General features: G+C 43.1%; 1 protein-coding gene across 1 annotated transcript in view; it reads right to left on the minus strand.

Annotated features, from left to right (window-relative positions):
• LOC115166378 (death-inducer obliterator 1) overlaps nt 1–19,496 on the minus strand; it is a 76,620-nt gene that overhangs the window by 13,969 nt on the left and 43,155 nt on the right. The window contains exon 9 of the mRNA XM_029720286.1: nt 94–577. Coding sequence (XP_029576146.1) covers nt 94–577 — 484 coding nt within the window. The remainder of the gene's footprint in view (nt 1–93; nt 578–19,496) is intronic.

Raw genomic sequence — 19,496 nt, forward strand, 5'->3', positions numbered from 1 at the left:
GAGAGAGAGAGAGAGAGAGAGAGAGAGAGAGAGAGAGAGAGAGAGAGAGATGCTATCCACCATCTCTATATGCTTGCATCTTTCTATATTCACCTCTTGAACAGGATGTTGGTAAGAGAGCGTTGGATGCTCTGCCTGACCTGGTTATTGGCTGGCTGGGGGGGTCTGGAGGAAGGGGCGATTGGGGCTGGGGACACAGGCAGGGTCCTGGTTTCATTCAGTGGGACTGGGGGTGAAGGTGAGGGTGGAGTGGGGGTGACAAGCTGCTTCTTGGGGATGGTGAAGGAGGTCTTGACGATCCTCAGGGCCCCTGTTTCATGGTGTCTGGAGACTGAGATGTTCGGGACCTCAGGGGACGGACAGAAGCTTGATTTGGGGGGGTTGGGTTGTTTGACAGGGGGCGTATCCTCAGAGGGTTTCTTGGAGACACTGCCGATGTTTGCTGGTCTCTTGGTTTTTCCTGGAGCACCTTGCAGAGGAGGAGCGGACTCAGTGATGTTGTCTGAAGGAGAGCTTTGTGGAGAATGTGTCTGAGGAGCCATGGGCTCAATCTCAACCTGCTCACTGGCACTTTTTGCTGTTAGAAAACAGAATAACAGGGGAGCTGAATCAGTGCTGATAAGTAAATATGGCATCTGGTAGCTATGACTGGAATCAACAAAACTTGTAACAGGAAGTCAGTGTAATAAGCTGTGAGGTAAATTTGTAAGCGTATGTATAAGCGTGTTTTAACCAGTTAAGCATGAATAGTGCATGCATGTGATTAACCACTACCATTAAGACAGCTTCACTACCATTAAGACAGCTTCACTACCATTAAGAAAGCTTCACTACCCTTGACTAAGACAGCTTCAATATGGTATTTCGTGGCCTGAGAAATCAGTGTGAATGTGTACGCTCTCTAAAAGGGAATACTGCTAGGAGAAGCAGTAATATAATAAACCCTGAGAGAAAGATTTTAAAGCCACCGTCTAATATTAAGATTGAGTTATGTCAACTGGTTAAATACACCCCTCAATATAGAAGAAATACCTCAATGGGAATAGGTTTGTTTTACCTGATAATTACCAAAGAAAGGTAGCTTTGAATTGTAGACAAATGATGTAGAGCTTTAAATCATGTTTGTAAAAGGTAATGTTGCTCTCATGAAATGTTATTGCTTGAATACATGTTATTTGCGTGGGAAAATGTGATGGGATGTATTTGCACTATTGTCTATGTTTTTGTTAATGGCCCACTTATTGTACAGTGTGGCTTTAATTCATTCCTCAATTCATTACTAGAAATAAGAGTCCCCCTTTGTGTTAGCCCATTGTGATGTTGTGCCATTGTGAACATCACAGCTAGTAAAATCCCAGGTAGGGAAATGATGAGTTTTCTTTGTCAGCTAAATGTAAGTATTTAGATTGAGAACAGTAAGGCAAGGGAAGAGGGCAGGATATGATAACGGGAAAACCAAAATATTTATGCCGCTAACAATGTTTAAGAACGGACTGTTCATACATAGCCTACTTAGATTGTAGTTGTTACAAATACTAAGCAACAAGTGAATATAACACATTTACATCAAATTAACGGGGGGGGGGGGGGGGGGGGGGTTGCTGGCATCACATGTCAGGTGACACCTTCTGACATTTAGGCAAGACAAGACACCCTTAACCCAATGCTCTGCGGCTGACCCTGTGATGCGTACAGCCTCTCGTGTATGTGTGTGTTTGCGTCGGCTGTCTCAGGTAGTTGGGTGCCGGTGTTGTGACAGCTAAAATATAACCTATAACCAGATTTACATCCAACCTGTTGATCCAAGTAAAATGTTGGATAAAAAAAAATGTCATGACAGGCCTTGCCGGTTAACTTTCCGAATGTCAATAAAAACAAATTATGCTTGACAAAGGTGGGATCTTTTTGTGTCTGTAAAAATAAGTGAAATGTCAGTGGAAACGCTTTTACAGTGCATTCGGAAAGTATTCAGACCCCTTAACTTTTTCCGCATTTTGTTACGTTACAGCCTTATTCGAAAATGGTTTAAATAGTTTTTTCCCCCTCATCAATATACACAAAATACTCCATAATGACAAAGCATAAAGAGGTTTTTAGAACATTTTGCAAATGTATTAAGAATAAAAATGGAAATATCACAATTACATAAGTATTCAGACCCTTTGCTCAGTACTTTGTTGAAGCACCTTTGGCAGCGATTACAGCCTCGAGTCTTCTTGGGTATGACGCTACAAGCTTGGCACTGCAGATTTTGTCAAGCTCTGTCAGGTTGGATGGGGAGCATGCATGCACAGCTATTTTCAGGTCTCTCCCTACAGTGAAGCATGGTGGTGGCAGCGTCATGCTGTGGGGATGTTTTCCAGTGGCAGGGACTGGGAGACTAGTCAGGATCAAGGGAAAGATGAACGAAGCAAAGTACAGAAAGATCCATGATGAAAACCTGCTCCAGAGCGCTCAGGACCTCTGATAGGGTCTGAATGTCCTTGAGTGGCCCAGCCAGAGCCCAGATTTGAACCCGGTCTAACATCTCTGGAGAGATCTGAAAATAGCTGTGCAGTGCTCCCCCATCCGACCTGACAGAGCTTGAGAGGATCTGCAGAGAAGAATGCGAGAAACTCCTTAAATACAGGTGTGCCAAGCTTGTAGCGTCATACCCAAGAAGACTCAAGGCTGTAATCGCTGCCAAAGGTGCATCAACAAAGTACTGAGTAAAGGGTCTGAATACTTATGTAAATGTAATATAAATTATTATTTTTTGGGGGGAAAGGAATCTAAAAACTTATTTTTGCTTTGTCATTATGGGGTATTGTGTGTACATTGATAAGGAAAAAAACTATTCCTGTTGAACGTGGAACGAGGGGGAGCTCAGTTTTGTTGTTTTGAAAGTGTATTGGAAAGTTCTAAGTAGCTAGCTAACTTTTAGTTTGGATCCTGTGACCCAGTTGACATCAGTTGCAGGGACTGCTAGTCTCTGTCCAGTGATCCTGCCGACCAAGGATGTGTCTGAGGAGCTATTTGGCGTAGCAGCTAACTAGCCTGCAGTTTGTTGTTTTCAATCTTCCCTGTGACCTGCCCTGTCTGGAACTGCGAGGAGTAACAGCCTAACATACGTTGCTACCGTGACAAAGACCAAAGCCAGTGGGAGTACCGTTGAGGACAGTGGTGTCTATCACACGTGAAGGATCTTTTAAAACGAACAAAAATAGTTATACAAGCAGTAGTTAAAACAAGAAAATTGCTTCTAATGTTTTGTGCAAATACTGGTTGATTCAACTAATAATAGAATGGATGCCCTGACCAGAGAGGTCCAGGACCTGAAGAACTGTTTGCAGTTCTCCCAGGGTAAGCTCGATGAGTTGAAACAGGAGAACGGCAAGATAACAGCAATCTGTGAGTCATTGAGAAAGGACAATTTTTTATGTGAATCCATGATAACAATGATGGAGAAATCAGATTATCTCGAGGGACAATAAAGGCTGAACAAAATGGTTGTGGGCAGAATTGCAGAATCTCCACATGAGACCTGGAGTCAGATGACAAAGTTAGGGAAATGATCTCTGAGAAATTGAAGATGGACCACAGGAAGATTGAGGTGGAGCGCACCCAAAGGACTGGAAAACCCACTACAGGCCCAGGTGATAGGCCCAGGCCGATAGTGGTCAAGTTCCTGAGGTTCAAGGACAAGGTAGCTGTTCTGGAAAGAGCCAAGAAATTGAGAGGAATGTACAATACCAGGCAAAAGTTTGGACACACCTACTCATTCCAGGGTTTTTTTTATTATTATTTTATTTTTTTTTACAATTTTCTACATTGTAGAATAATAGTGAAGACATCAAAACTATGAAATAACACATATGGAATCATTTAGCAACCAAAAAAGTGTTAAACAAATTAAATCATGTTTTATATTTTAAGATTCCTCAAAGTAGCCACCCTTTCTTTGCCTTGATGACAGCTTTGCACACTCATGGCATTCTCTCAACCAGCTTCATGAGGTAGTCACCTGGAATGCATTTCGATTAACAGGTGTGCCTTGTTAAAAGTTAATTTGTGGAATTTCTTTCCTTCTTAATGCGTTTGAGCCAATCAATTGTGTCGTGATAAGGTAGGGGTGGTATACAGAAGATAGTCCTATTTGGTAAAAGACCAAGTCCATATTATGGCAAGAACAGCTCAAATAAGCAAAGAGAAATGACAGCCATCATTACTTTAAGACATGAAGGTCAGTCAATCCGGAACATTTCAAGAACTTTGAAAGTTTCTTCAAGTGCAGTCGCAAAAACCATCAAGAGCTATGATGAAACTGGCTCTCATGAGGACCGCCAAGGAAAGGAAGACTCAGAGTTACCTCTGCTGCAGAGGATAAGTTCATTAGAGTTACCAGCCTCAGAAATTGCAGCCCAAATAAAGGCTTCACAGAGTTCAAGTAACAGACACATCTCAACATCAACTGTTCATAGGAGACTGCGTGAATCAGGACTTTATGGTCGAATTGCTGCAAAGAAACCAATATTAAAGGCCATCAATAAGAAGAAGAGACTTGCTTGGGCAAAAAAACACAAGCAATGGACATTAGACCGGTGGAAATCTCTCCTTTGGTCTGATGAGTCCAAATTTGAGGTTTTTGGATCCAACCACTGTGTCTTTGTGAGACGCAGAGTAGGTGAACGGATGATCTCCGCATGTGTGGTTCCCACTGTGAAGCATGGAGGAGGAGGTGTGATGGTGTGTGGGTGCTTTGCTGGTGACTGTCTGCAATTCATTTAGAATTAAAGGCACAATTAACCAGCATGGCTACCACATCATTCTGCAGCAATACGCCATCCCATCTGGTTTGCGCTTAGTGGGACTATTATTTGTTTTTCAACAGGACAATGACCCAACACACTTCCAGGCTGTGTAAGGGCTATTTGATCAAGAAAGAAAGTGATGGAGTGCTGCATCAGATGACCTGGCCTCCACAAATCATCCGACCTCAACCCAATTGAGATGGTTTGGGATGAGTTGGACCGCAGAGGGAAGGAAAAGCAGCCAACAAATGCTCATCATATGTGGGAACTCCTTCAAGACTGTTGGAAAAGCATTCCAGCTGGTTGAGAAAATGCCAAAAGTGTGCAAAGCTGTCATCAAGGCAAAGGGTGGCTACTTTGAAGAATCTCAAATAACACTTTTTTTGGTTATTACATAATTCCATATGGTGTTATTTTATAGTTTTGATGTCTTCACTAATATTCTACAATGTAGAAAATAGTAAAAATAAATAAAAATGCTTGAATGAGCAGGTGTCCCCAAACTCTTGACTGGTACTGTATACATCTTCCTCAACGAGGACTATCCTGAAGCTGTGCGCCAGAAGAGGAAACAACTTATCCCAGTCATGAAAGCTGAGTGAGTGGGGACATTGCTTACATCTGCTATGACTGGCTCATTGTCCACCCTCCCTCCCAGAAGCCTGGAAGGGTTGAGAGAGCCAAGCTTATGATTTCGTAGCTTCAACCCCGCAGAACACACACACCAATTGATTATGGACTGCTGAAGGTATATTTTTTATCTTGCATTGTTTGCTCTTTTCAGTATTATGTCTATCTCTGATAAGCTACCGAGGAAAGGGCTGAAAATAGCCCATATTAATATATGTAGCCTTAGAAATAAGGTTCATGAAATCAATAATTAGCTAAAATCTGATATCAGTCATATATTACTTGATGATACAGAAGTACCAATACAAGGATATAACATCTATAGAAGAGACAGAAATGCTTATGGGGGAGGTGTTGGTATATATACTGCTCAAAAAAATAAAGGGAACACAAACAACACATCCTAGATCTGAATGAAAGAAATAATCTTATGAAATACTTTTTTCTTTACATAGTTGAATGTGCTGACAACAAAATCACACAAAAATAATCAATGGAAATCCAATTTATCAACCCATGGAGGTCTGGATTTGGAGTCACACTCAAAATTAAAGTGGAAAACCACACTACAGGCTGATCCAACTTTGATGTAATGTCCTTAAAACAAGTCAAAATGAGGCTCAGTAGTGTGTGTGGCCTCCACGTGCCTGTATGACCTCCCTACAACGCCTGGGCATGCTCCTGATGAGGTGGCGGATGGTCTCCTGAGGGATCTCCTCCCAGACCTGGACTAAAGCTTCCGCCAACTCCTGGACAGTGGCGTTGGTGGATGGAGCGAGACATGATGTCCCAGATGTGCTCAATTGGATTCAGGTCTGGGGAACGGGCGGGCCAGTCCATAGCATCAATGCCTTCCTCTTGCAGGAACTGCTGACACACTCCAGCCACATGAGGTCTAGCATTGCCTTGCATTAGGAGGAACCCAGGGCCAACTGCACCAGCATATGGTCTCACAAGGGTTCTGAGGATCTCATCTCGGTACCTAATGGCAGTCAGGCTACCTCTGGCGAGCACATGGAGGGCTGTGCGGCCCCCCAAAGAAATGCCACCCCACACCATGACTGACTCACCGCCAAACCGGTCATGCTGGAGGATGTTGCAGGCAGCAGAACGTTCTCCACGGCGTCTCCAGACTCTGTCACGTCTGTCACGTGCTCAGTGTGAACCTGCTTTCATCTGTGAAGAGCACAGGGCGCCAGTGGCGAATTTGCCAATCTTGGTGTTCTCTGGCAAATGCCAAACGTCCTGCACGGTGTTGGGCTGTAAGCACAACCCCCACCTGTGGACGTCGGGCCCTCATACCACCCTCATGGAGTCTGTTTCTGTCCGTTTGAGCAGACACATGCACATTTGTGGCCTGCTGGAGGTCATTTTGCAGGGCTCTGGCAGTGCTTCTCCTGTTCCTCCTTGCACAAAGGCGGAGGTAGCGGTCCTGCTGCTGGGTTGTTGCCCTCCTACGGCCTCCTCCACGTCTCCTGATGTACTGGCCTGTCTCCTGGTAGCGCCTACATGCTCTAGACACTACGCTGACAGACACAGCAAACCTTCTTGCCACAGCTCGTATTGATGTGCCATCCTGGATGAGCTGCACTACCTGAGCCACTTGTGTGGGTTGTAGACTCCGTCTCATGCTACCACTAGAGTGAAAGCACCGCCAGCATTCAAAAGTGACCAAAACATCAGCCAGGAAGCATAGGAACTGAGAAGTGGTCTGTGGTCCCCACCTGCAGAACCACTCCTTTATTGGGGGTGTCTTGCTAATTGCCTATAATTTCCACCTGTTGTCTATTCCATTTGCACAACAGCATGTGAAATGTATTGTCAATCAGTGTTGCTTCCTAAGTGGACCGTTTGATTTCACAGAAGTGTGATTAACTTGGAGTTACATTGTGTTGTTTAAGTGTTCCCTTTATTTTTTTGAGCAGTGTATATAAACTCAGCAAAAAAATAAATGCCCTCTCACTGTCAACTGCGTTTATTTTCAGCAAACTTAACATGTGTAAATATTTGTATGAACATAACAAGATTCAACAACTGAGACAAACTGAACAAGTTCCACAGACTTATGACTAACATAAATTGAATAATGTGTCACTGAACAAAGGTGAGGGGGGGGTCAAAATCAAAGTAACAGTCAGTATTAAGTACTGCAGTGCATGCATCTCCTCCTCATGGACTGCACCAGATTTGCCAGTTCTTGCTGTGAGATGTTACCCCACTCTTCCACCAAGGCACCTGCAAGTTCCCGGACATTTCTGGGGGGAATGGCCCTAGCCCTCACCCTCCAAACCAACAGGTCCCAGACATGCTCAATGGGATTAAGATCCGGGCTCTTCACTGGCCATGGCACAACACTGACCACAAGCAGTATGGCTGGTGGCATTGTCATGCTGGAGGGTCATGTCAGGATGAGCCTGCAGGAAGGGTACCACATAAGGGAGGAGGATGTCTTTCCTGTAACGCGAGATTGCCTGCAATGACGACAAGCTCAGTCCAATGATGCTGTGACACACTGCCCCAGACCATGACGGACCCTCCACCTCCAAATCGATCCCGCTACAGAGTACAGGCCTCGGTGTAACGCTCATTCCTTCGACGCTAAATGCGAATCCAACCATCACCCCTGGTGAGACAAAACCGCGACTCGTCAGTGAAGAGCATTTTTTGCCAGTCCTGTCTTGTCCAGTGAAGGTGGGTTTCTGCCCATAGGCGACGTTTTTGCCGGTGATGTCTGGTGAGGACCTGCCTTACAACAGGCCTTCAAAGCCCTCAGTCCAGCCTCTCTCAGCCTATTGCGGACAGTCTGAGCACTGATGGAGAGTTTCTGCGTTCCTGGTGTAACTCGGGCAGTTGTTGTTGCCATCCTGTACCTGTGTGTGGTGCGATATTTGGATGTACAGATCCTGTGCAGGTCTTGTTACACATGGTCTGCCACTGCGAGGACGATCAGCTGTCCGTCCTGTCTCCCTGTAGCGCTGTCTTAGACATCTCACAGTGCGGACATTGCAATTCATTGCCCTGGCCACATCTGCAGTCCTCATGCCTCCTTGCAGCATGCCTAAGGCATATTCCCGCAGATGAGCAGGGAGCCTGGGCATGTTTCTTTTGGTGTTTTTCAGAGTCAGTAGAAAGGCCTCTTTAGTGTCCTACGTTTTCATAGCTGTGGCCTTAATTGCCTACCATCTGTAAGCTGTTAGTGTCTTAATGACTGTTCCACAGGTGCACGTTCATTAATTGTTTATGGTTCATTGACCAAGCATGGGAAACAGTGTTTAAACCATTTACAATGAAGATCTGTGAAGTTATTTGGATTTTTACGAATTATCTTTGAAAGACAGGGTCCTGAAAGAGGGACGTTTCTTTTTTTTTTATGCTGAGTACACACACACACACACACACACACACACACACACACACACACACACACACACACACACACATATATATACATATATATATATATATATATATATATATTCAGAACCATATCCCTGTAATGCTTAGAGAAGATCTTATGTCAAGTGTTATTATTTTGGGGTGTTGCTGAAGGCCACCAAGTGCTAACAGTCAGTATCTAAATAATATGTGTGAAATACTTGATAGTGTATGTGATGTAAACAGAGAGGTCTACTTTTTGGGGGACCTGAATATTGACTGATTTCCATTAAGCTGTCCGCTCAAGAGGAAGCTTCTTACTGTAACCAGTGTCTGTCATCTGGTTCAGGTTATTAATCAACCTACCAGGGTGTTGATCATCAGGATCAAGATCATCCACATGTATGGATCACATTTTTACTAATACGTTAGAACTCTGTATCCCTACCCATTGGATGCAGTGATCACAATATAGTGGCTATATCCAGGAGAGCCAAAGAAAGCTGGGCCTAAGATAGCGTATAAGAGATAATCTAAAATATTTTTCTGTGACTCTTATGTGAATAATGTAAAATATGTGTTGGTCTGATGTGATTAATAAGGAGCATCCAGACGCTGCAGTTGATGAATTTATGAAATTGCTTTGTCCAATTATTGAGAAGCATGCAGCTGTTAAGAAACAAACTGTTAAGACTCCATGGATTGATGAGGAATTAAACAACTATATGGTTGAACGAGATGGGGCAAAAGGAGTGGCTAATAAGTCTGGCTGCACATCTGACTAGCTGGCTTACTGCAAATTGAGAAATGAATGTGACTAAACTCAACAAAAAGAAGAAACTGTATTATGAAGCCAAGATCAAAGATATAAAGAATTATGGATTTTTTTTGTGTGTGTGTGTGTGTGTGTGTGGGGGTACTTTTTAAATGAAATTATGGGCAGAAAGACTAAATCAACTCCATCTTTCATCGAATTGCTAATAATTTGAATGATTGGCAAAGTGGGCTAACTTAGGTAGGAAATGCCAACAATGAACAGTGAGCCATCGTATAAATGCATAGAAAAACAAATAATAATGAAAGAAAAGCATTGCAAGTTTGAATTTTGTAAAGTAAGTGTGGGAGAGGTGGAAAATTATTGTTATTGATCAATAATAACAAACCTCCTGGCATTGACAACTTAGATGGTGACTGACTCTATAGCCACTCCTATCTGTTATATCTTTAATCTGAGCCTGGAGGAAAGTCTTTGTCCTCAGGCCTGGAGGGAAGCCAAAGTAATTCCGCTACCCAAGAGTGGTAAAGTGGCCTTTACTGATTCTAACAGCAGACCGATCAGCTTGCTTCCAGCTCTTAGAAAGCTGTTGGAAAAAAATGTTTTTGAACAAATACAATGTTATTTCTCTGTAAACAAATTAACAACAGACTTTCAGCATGCCTATAGAGAAGGGCACTCAACATGTACTGCACTGACACAAATGACTGATGATTGGTTTAAATAAATTGATAATAAAAAGATTGTGGGAGCTAGACTGTTAGATTTCAGTGCAGCCTTTGATATTATTGACAACCTGTTGTTGTAAAAACTACCAGCTGAATCTGGTAATGAATGGTGTGGCTGTTGAACTAGTTGAGGAGACTAAATTAGTTGGCGTTACCTTAGATTGTAAACTGTCATGGTCAAAACATATACAGTGCATTCGGAAAGTATTCAGACCCCTTGACTTTTTCCACATTTTGTTATGTTACAGCCGTATCCTAAAATGGATTCAATAGTTTTTCCTCGCTCACAAATCTACACACAATACCCCATAATTACAAAGCAAAAAATGTTTTTTATAAATGTTTGCAAATGTATTAAAAATTAAAAACTGATATATCACATTTACATAAGTATTCAGACCCTTTGCTCAATACTTTGTTGAAGCACCTTTGGCAGCGATTACAGCCTCGAATTCTTGGGTATGATGCTACAAGCTTGGCACACCTGTATTTGGGGAGTTTCTCCCATTCTTCTCTGCAGATCCTCTCAAGCTCTGTCAGGTTGATGATGAGCATTGCTGCACAGCTATTATCAGGTCTCTCCAGAGATGTTCAAATCGGGTTCAAGTCCGGGCTCTGGCTGGGCCACTCATGGACATTCCGAGACTTGTCCAGAAGCCACTCCTGCGTTGTCTTGGCTGTGTGTTTAGGGTCGTTGTCCTGTTGGAAGGTGAACCTTCGACCCAGTCTGAGGTCCTGAGCAGATTTTCATCAAGGATCTCTCTGTACTTTGCTCTTTCCATCTTTCCCTCGATCCTGACTAGTTTTAGTATTCTAACTTCCTAATTCATCTTCTGTTATTATAAAGCAGAGGTACACAAAACTAGTACTTGGACGCAGTATACACTCCCTTTTCATAAGAAACTGATTTTCAGGATTTTCAGATGGCTAATCAATGACACAAATTGATCAATGAAGTGCCAAGGAGACACGACCGCCAGCATGCTAGACCCCTGTCATGGAGGGACACGCGGTACATTCATTTCTCTTTCCTTCAGACATGTAGCCCCCTTTTATGATCACTGTTATTGAAGCCTGCCTGTATATACCGGAAAGTATACTATGGGTCCTGCCATGAGGTCTGGAGCGTTATGGCACAGGCACTAGAGGAATTGTCCTCTAACTACAGTGGTCACTGGTTCAAGTGCCGCTTTAGCTGTTCTCGCTTCAATCTCTATATTGATGGAGGAAATTTAAATGACCCCTGTATTCTTTCTTACTCCGGGCTTTTGTTGAAGTGTTCCCTTATTGGCTTTGGGATGTGTGTGTGCAGGATGCTCCTTAACAGAGGAAGAGCATCCCTGTATGTTAACACACAATTACATCCGCTAGGGCTGATTTTCTTTCTATACTGATCAAAGATATAAAACGCAACATGCAACAATTTTAAAGATTTAACTGAGTTACAGTTCATATAAGGAAATCAGTCAACTGAAATAAATTCATTAGGGTCTAATCTATGGATTTCACATGATTGGGAATACATATATGCATCTATTGGTCACAGATGCCTTAAAGAAAAGTAGGGATCAGAAAACCAGTCAGTATCTGGTGTGACCACCATTTTCCACATGCAGTGCGACATCTCCTTTGAATAGAGTTGATTAGGCTGTTGATTATGGCCTGGTGAATGTTGTCCCACTCCTCTTCAATGGCTGTGCGAAGTTGCTGGATATTGGCAGGCACTGGAACATGCTGTCGTACACATCAATTCAGAGCATCCCAAACATGCTCAATGGGAGACATGTCTGGTGAGTATACAGGTCATGGTAGAACTGGGACATTTTCAGCTTCCAGGAATTATGTACAGATCCTTGCTACATGGGGCCACATTATCATGCTGAAACATGAGGTGATGGCGGCGGATGAATGGCACCACAATGGGCCTCAGGATATCGTCACGCTATCTCTGTGCATCCAAATTGCCATTGATAAAATGCAATTGTGTTTGTCCGTAGCTTATGCCTGCCCATACCATAACCCCACTGACACCATGGAACTCTCGTTTGACATCAGCAAACCACTCGTCCACATGACACCATACACGCTGTCTGCCACCTGCCCGGTACAGTTGAAACCGGGATTCATCCGTGAAGCGCACACTTCTCCAGCGCGCCAGTGGCCATCGAAGGTGAGCATTTTCCCACGGAAGTTGGTTACGACGCCGAACTGCAGTCAGGTCAAAACCCTGGTGAAGACGATGAGCATGCAGATGAGCTTCCCTGAGACCGTTTCTGACAGTTTGCGCAGAAATCTTTGGTTGTGCAAACCCACAGTTTCATCAGCTGTCTGGGTGGCTCGTCTCAGACCATCCCATAGGTGAAGAAGCAGGATGTGGAGGTCCTGGGCTGGCATGGTTACACGTGATCTGCGCTTGTGAGGCTGGTTGGAAGTACTAACAAATTCTCTAGAATGACATTGGATGCGGCTTTTGGTAGAGAAATGAACATTTAATTCTCTGACAACAGCTCTGGTGGACATTCCTGCAGTAAATGCCAATTGCACGCTCCCTCAACACTTGATACATCTGTGGCATTGTGTTGTGTGGCAAAACTGCACATTTTAGAGTGGCCTTTTGTTTTCCCCAGCAAAAGGTGACCAGTGTAATGATCATACTGTTTAATCAGCTTCTTGATATGCCACACCTGTCAGGTGGATGGATTATCTTGGCAAAGGAGAAATGTTCACCAACAGGGATGTAAACAAATTTGTGCACAAAATTTGAGCGAAATAAGCTTTTTGTGTATATGGAAAATTCTGTGATCTTTTATTCAGCTCATTAAACATGGGACCATCACTTTACATGTTGCGTTTATATTTTTGTTCAGTGTAGATAACATTAAAATGTAACACACAGTAACCAAAAACCTGATCTAATTTGCATAGTCATACTGAGTTTGCACCATATTTGCAACGAACAGTACAATGTTCGCCACAAGTTTCCCCAGAGTCGACGCAAATTTGCAGCAACAGTTAGCAAAAAAACTCATTTGCATGTGAAAATATGAGTGGTAAATTAGCCAAAATATTTTCCACAACTGCTTGCCAGAAGCCTGTTTTTTCGATAAGGGTGTGTTGAGATTCTAAATTGATCCTGTTGTGACCCTACTATTTAGGATAATCTAGATAAGGTCACTTCCAATCCACCCAATGTTGATCAAGGCTATAATGATGACGTACAGATAACAATTTATGCACTTTATCAGACTTTCATATGATAATTTGTCAGATTGAGGTTAAAGTGTGTCTATTGTGCATTTGGGAGAAGTATGTCTTTAAGGCATCTGTTTAGATTGTAAAAGCAACTATCAGCTGTACACTTAATTCTTAAAAAGTAACATTAGCAAGTGAATGAAACTGCAACCTTGCAGCAATCAAGTGACTTGGATATACAGGCCATAATGAACAATTAAACTAATTACGACCAGGGCATTAATTGTGTGTAGTTTTATCATCTCTTTCTCTGGACTTTTACAGCATCTGATATGTCTACGGCAGAAAAACGCTATTCGAAAATTAAATGAGGACATTTCAGGAATAAACATCTTATTGTCGCAGTCATTGAAGTATTAGTATTGGAGATTTTTACATGACACTTGCTCGGGGGTACGTGAATGTGATATATCCTCAGCATAGCAGAATACCACAGACACACACAATGTACGAGCGCACTGTTGAAACGCTATTCTAATGTCTGGCCAGTAGAGGGTGCTTGTGTTTAACAATTTTAACAAGAAGAGATGATAAAATGGCAGATACACACAAAAGTATGTGGACACCCCTTCATATTTGTGGATTCGGCTATTTCAACTACTCCCATTGCTGCCAGGTGTATAAAATCAAGCACACAGCCATGCAATCTCCATACACAAACATTGGCAGAAGAACCGCCTTACTGAAGAGCTCAGTGACTTTTCAATCGTTATAGGATGCCACCTTTCCAACTAGTCAGTTCGTCAAATTTCTGCCTTGCAAGAGCTGCCCCGGTCAACTGTAAGTGTTGTTATTGTGACGTAGAAATATCTAGGAGCAAAACTGGCTCAGCCACGAAGTGGTAGGCCACACAAACTCACAGAACGGGACCACCAAGTGCTGAAGCGCATAGCACGTACAAATCGCCTGTCCTCGGTTGCAACACTCACTATAGACCCAGACTGCCTCTCGAATCAACGTCAGTAGAAGAACTGTTAGTCGGGAGCTTCATGAAATTAGTTTCCATGGCCGAGCAGCCGCACACAAGCCTAAAATCACCATGCGCAATGCCAACGTGGAAACATCTGGAGTGATGAATCACGCTTCACCATCTGGCAGTCCGACAGACTAATCTGGGTTTGGCAGATGCCAGGAGAACGTTGCCTATCCCAATGCATAGTGCCAACTGTAAAGTTTGGTGGTGGAGGAATAATGGTCTGGACTGGTTGTTATGGTATGGGCTAGGCCCCTTAGTTCCAGTGAAAGGAAATCTTAATGCTACAGCATACAATGACATTCTAGACGATTCTGTGCATCCAACTTTGTGGCAACAGTTTGGGGAAGAAATGTTTTGTCGAGATCGGTGTGGAAGAACTTGACTGGCCTGCACAGAGCCCTGAACTCAAGCCCAATGAACACCTTCGGGATGAATTGGAACGCCGACTGCAAGCCAGGCCTAATCGCCCAACATCAGTGCCCGACCTCACTAATGCTCTTGTGGCTGAATGGAAGCAAATCCCAGCAGCAATGTTCCAACATCTAGTGGAAAGCCTTCCCAGAAGAGTGGAGGCTGTTATAGCAGCAAAGGGGGGGGACCAACTCCATATTAATGCCCATGATTTTGGAATGAGATGTTCGACCGATACTTTTGGTCACGTGTATTTATAACTGTTTAACAGAAAGCAGATTGTGGAAAAAATACCCATAATGCTTAGCTACACCTATCCAGTTCCTTCAGATCTGCCAACACTAAAGGAATAGCACTTTTCCTTAATCATGAGGACCAAGCAGGTGCACACCTCCTGGAGTGCCTCCATTAAAGTATTGAGTAACATTGGCAAAATAAGAAATGGGGAGGGCTCCACCAAGCATTTCTATAGTTCATTCAGATCAGCAAAACCTGAGGTGGTAAAGGATAGGGGTTATTTGAATGCGGCCTAAATTTAGCTTGTCACTAAATACAGTATATGATGTATTGGTCTGGGGCTAGATGTCTCAGTCTGTGTCCTACCATAGTATTGGTAGTCAAAAGTTATCTCAGGTAGCGTGATAGGTCATGACTCAGTCCACCCTTGCAAAATACCAGTTAGGGTACGATTGCTTAAAATTACCATTTGATTAACTTGTATGTGAATCTGACACATACATGATCGATATTCAAAATTCAATTGATCATGTATAACTATTTTTTCCATATGAATGGTGAGGGCTGATGGGAGACACTTGTGGTCACATTGAAAGGGTATTAGCAATGAGGTTGCTTTCCTCAGATGTGTTCAGGACTTTTAACTGCCAAAAATAAAAACGGAACCACAGAAAAACTCAAAAGAAACTAGATGTACATAAAACGCATGTCTGTTGTGTGGTGGATCCTTCGATGGTATAGAATAATGCTTGTGTACTTGACCAGGTTACTAAATGTGTAACTGGGAACTATCGTTCTTCCATGTGTGAACTGACACTAACTAAACAACTTGCTGTACTCCTCACACACACATACACACACACACACACACACACATTGCCATTGCATTTCACTGAACCCCATTCATGTGCAGGATTCAAACAGATGTTCATTGATGCACGTTATCCCAGTTACCCATAACCTATAACCCAATGGTAAAGCAAAGGAGCAACTGTCATTTTGTGAGTGATAAGTGGTTTTCAAAAAGGAATTATTGAAAGGAGCATTTTACAACTACTGCTGATTTGTCAGGCATTTCAGTATTGAGCACGTCAGTGGCATTGGCCAGCTAGGTACTTCAGCCTTCTTCACTGAAATGAATCAATGTGTCTGGCATTCACTGCTTGTCAGGATCCTGGGGGAAATCCTTCCTGGCATCTGGTCATCCTCTCAGGGCCTCCATGCTGCAGCTGAAAAACTGCTCTGCTCTCCAATCTCTCCCGAGTCCCTGTTTGCATGGACTCCTCTTTCCCTCTGGTTTGAGTGTCTTAAATGCAGAGTATGTCTGTGTGTGTTGATGTCTCGTGTGTGTGTGTGTGTGTGTGTGTGTCTGTGTGTGTGTGTGTGTGTCTGTATTTTTGAATGACACTCCAGATTGTTGAAGATCAAAATTCTTCATTACAAAAAATGACAAAAGTTCCCCTTAAAAAGAAGATGTTTGAAGACCACACAGGGCCAAAAAAAAGGCAAATACAATAAAAAAAAGGTTACCCTTTGGAATTGTTTGAGTTTGTGTTTCATCAACAAATGATATGTACTGCAATATTAAGATATTTCTTTGCTAAATGTACTAACTAGAACCTGCAAAATCATGTCAGTTGCTGGCGAGTGTGAGAAGTCAGAAATTTGTTGGGAAAACATCTGATAGACCATTTAACACTGCGGAACATGAGTACTCTTTTGAATACTAAATCTGAAGTGGCATGGGTAAAGGGGCAGCATTTACCAGAGGGCATAGCAGAGGACCCTTGAAGACCAAGTACCTCTGTGGACATTGGTCCTTTTCACTAATGTCCAAACTCTCAATTTCTTTGGCAGGGTGGAAAGGTTCAAACTCATCGAGGGGAAAACTGCGCTCAAGAATGTATCTAGAGACCCTATCATGCATACCCAGGTGACAACCAAATCAAGGCCCCATTCAACAGCACTGAACATGTCAATGGTCTGGTATGGAAAAGGTGCAAAAGTGAGCATAAGCACTGGCTGGTACTGCCTTTGTTGGAAACAATTACTATTGCCATTACAGACAGCTATCCACCAACACTTCCAGATGCTGCTCTACTGCCCCATTCCCTCCGTTGCTGCTTTACCCTACCCGCTGATGCCTCCACATTGGCCCGACATATGTCCCATCATGCTGTGTCAGCAATGTCGAAACCCACAAAATGTATGATTGTTATGGACAACTATCTGGCCAAAAGGTCTTTAACTGTGTGCATCTCACAGATACGGAAAACAGTCTATCCCTACTTGTATTCTCTGAACAACATACGAGTACAATGTATGTAACCTCTACCTGGTACAGCCAGAGGAGGATGCCCCCCCCCCCTTGCTGCTCTGGTTCTGCTTGTCCTTTGGGTTCTAGGCCAGGTTACTGCCAAGCACTTTGTGACAACTTGACATTAAAAAGGCTCTCTGGGGCCTCCCGGGTGGCGCAGTGGTCTAAGGCACTGCATCGCAGAGCTAGCTGCGCCACCAGAGATTCTGGGTTCGAGCCCAGGCTCTGCCGCAGCCGGCCGCGACCGGGAGGCTCATGGGGCGACGCATAATTGGCCCAGTGTCGTCCGGGTTAGGCCAGCAGGGATATCCTTGTCTCATCGCGCACTAGCGACTCCTGTGACGGGCCGGGCGCAGTGCGCGCTGACCAGGTCGCCAGGTGAACGGTGTTTCCTCCGACACATTGGTGCAGCTGGCTTCCGGGTTGGATGTGCATTGTGTCAAGAAGCAGTGCGGCTTGGTTTTCGGAGGACGCATGACTCTTCGTCTCTCCCGAGTTCGTACGGGAGTTGCAGCGATGAGACAAGACAGTAACTACTACCAATTGGATACCATGAAATTGGGGAGAAAAAGTGGTAAAATAATAATTAAAAAACGAATAAAAAAAGGCTCTCTGGGGATATAGCAAAAAGTTGCCAACTATGGTAGCTTTCTTTCAACCACATGTATAAGCTTTATGAACAGATGCTTCTGAAAACAAATCCCATGTCTGGATAGATAGTGAAATCTCTGGTGCTCATGAAATCTCTGGTGCTCATCATCTTTTCCTATGATGAATAGCTGAAGCTTTATTTTAAACAGCAAAGACAGCCTTGTAGACGTGGTTTATAAGTGAAGCAATGGAGCTGGAGTAGCTAGTCATGTGACGATGAGCTCGATCTTGCATGTAAAGACTAATGCATCTCAATAGTCTAGAATGGCTTCCTCCCTCCTCGTCCACTCTCCTTCATTAGTCTGAATGTACAGTGTGTATGTGTGTGTATGACACTGCAGGTCATTGAAGATAAAAAATGTTTCATTACAAAAATGGACAAAAGTGCAGGTGCGTGGCGCTCGTCCTCCCTCCTCTATGATATGAAACGACAGGTTACATGAAAGCCACAGGAGGAGGTTGGTGGCCTCTTCTACATTGCTCTATAAATCTAATCATAAGCAAGACTGGATGATTCTGTATATTCCTCTGTACACTCCCCCGGTAACTGGTCCAACTCAATTGCGCAAAGTGTTCAAACCAATTCCTCCAAAAGCTCAACTGCTCTGGTTTGAGAGGCAGAAAATGTGTTATCGCTCGCATTGATCTGTATCGCCCGAGTTTTTCATCCATTGTTGAATTAATCTATTTCCCATATCAGGCACTACTGGATGGCTTGAGAGGCCTTGTGTTTGGACACAGTGCGCAAACATTCATTTTCTTTGACTCAGAGGGAATGTTTTTTTTTCTAACTGCTTAGAACTAAAACTATATTCATGTGTCACTCAGTGAATGTTTTGTGCTTTCCATCAAGCAGTGATTTCTATCTGTACAACTTGTATAACCTATTATTTCTTTCCTGAGACAATACTCTGTGCATTAGTCATTGTGTGAAGTATTTACTAGTATTTGTAAGACTGACGCATCAGCCTGTACCTTGTAGTTATATTTTGTTGCCGTATAAGGCTCTTATTGAACCGGATTTATTATTTGTCAAATAAAAACATTGACAACTATTGAAATACTGGACTGTAGAAAAATGGTGGTATTGAAGTAGAATCATCTCTGAACCCAACTATACTAAACATTCTTCTACTATTTGGTAACTGAGGAAATGTAATTTGGATTGTTGATTGGTTCGGCTTGTTTTCTTTTTCAACGTTTCCAACTAGCTGAAGAAAAACATTTTATAGCACAATTGCCAACATTAGTACAATTACTCACTGCTGCCGACTACTCCAAATAACTTTGTATCCCTACACCTAAAGATTGTGTGATGGCAGAGGTAACGTTATAGCTGGTGTCTGATGAATAC

This window comes from Salmo trutta, chromosome 28, assembly GCF_901001165.1.
Source record: "Salmo trutta chromosome 28, fSalTru1.1, whole genome shotgun sequence".
Lineage (NCBI taxonomy): Eukaryota > Metazoa > Chordata > Actinopteri > Salmoniformes > Salmonidae > Salmo > Salmo trutta.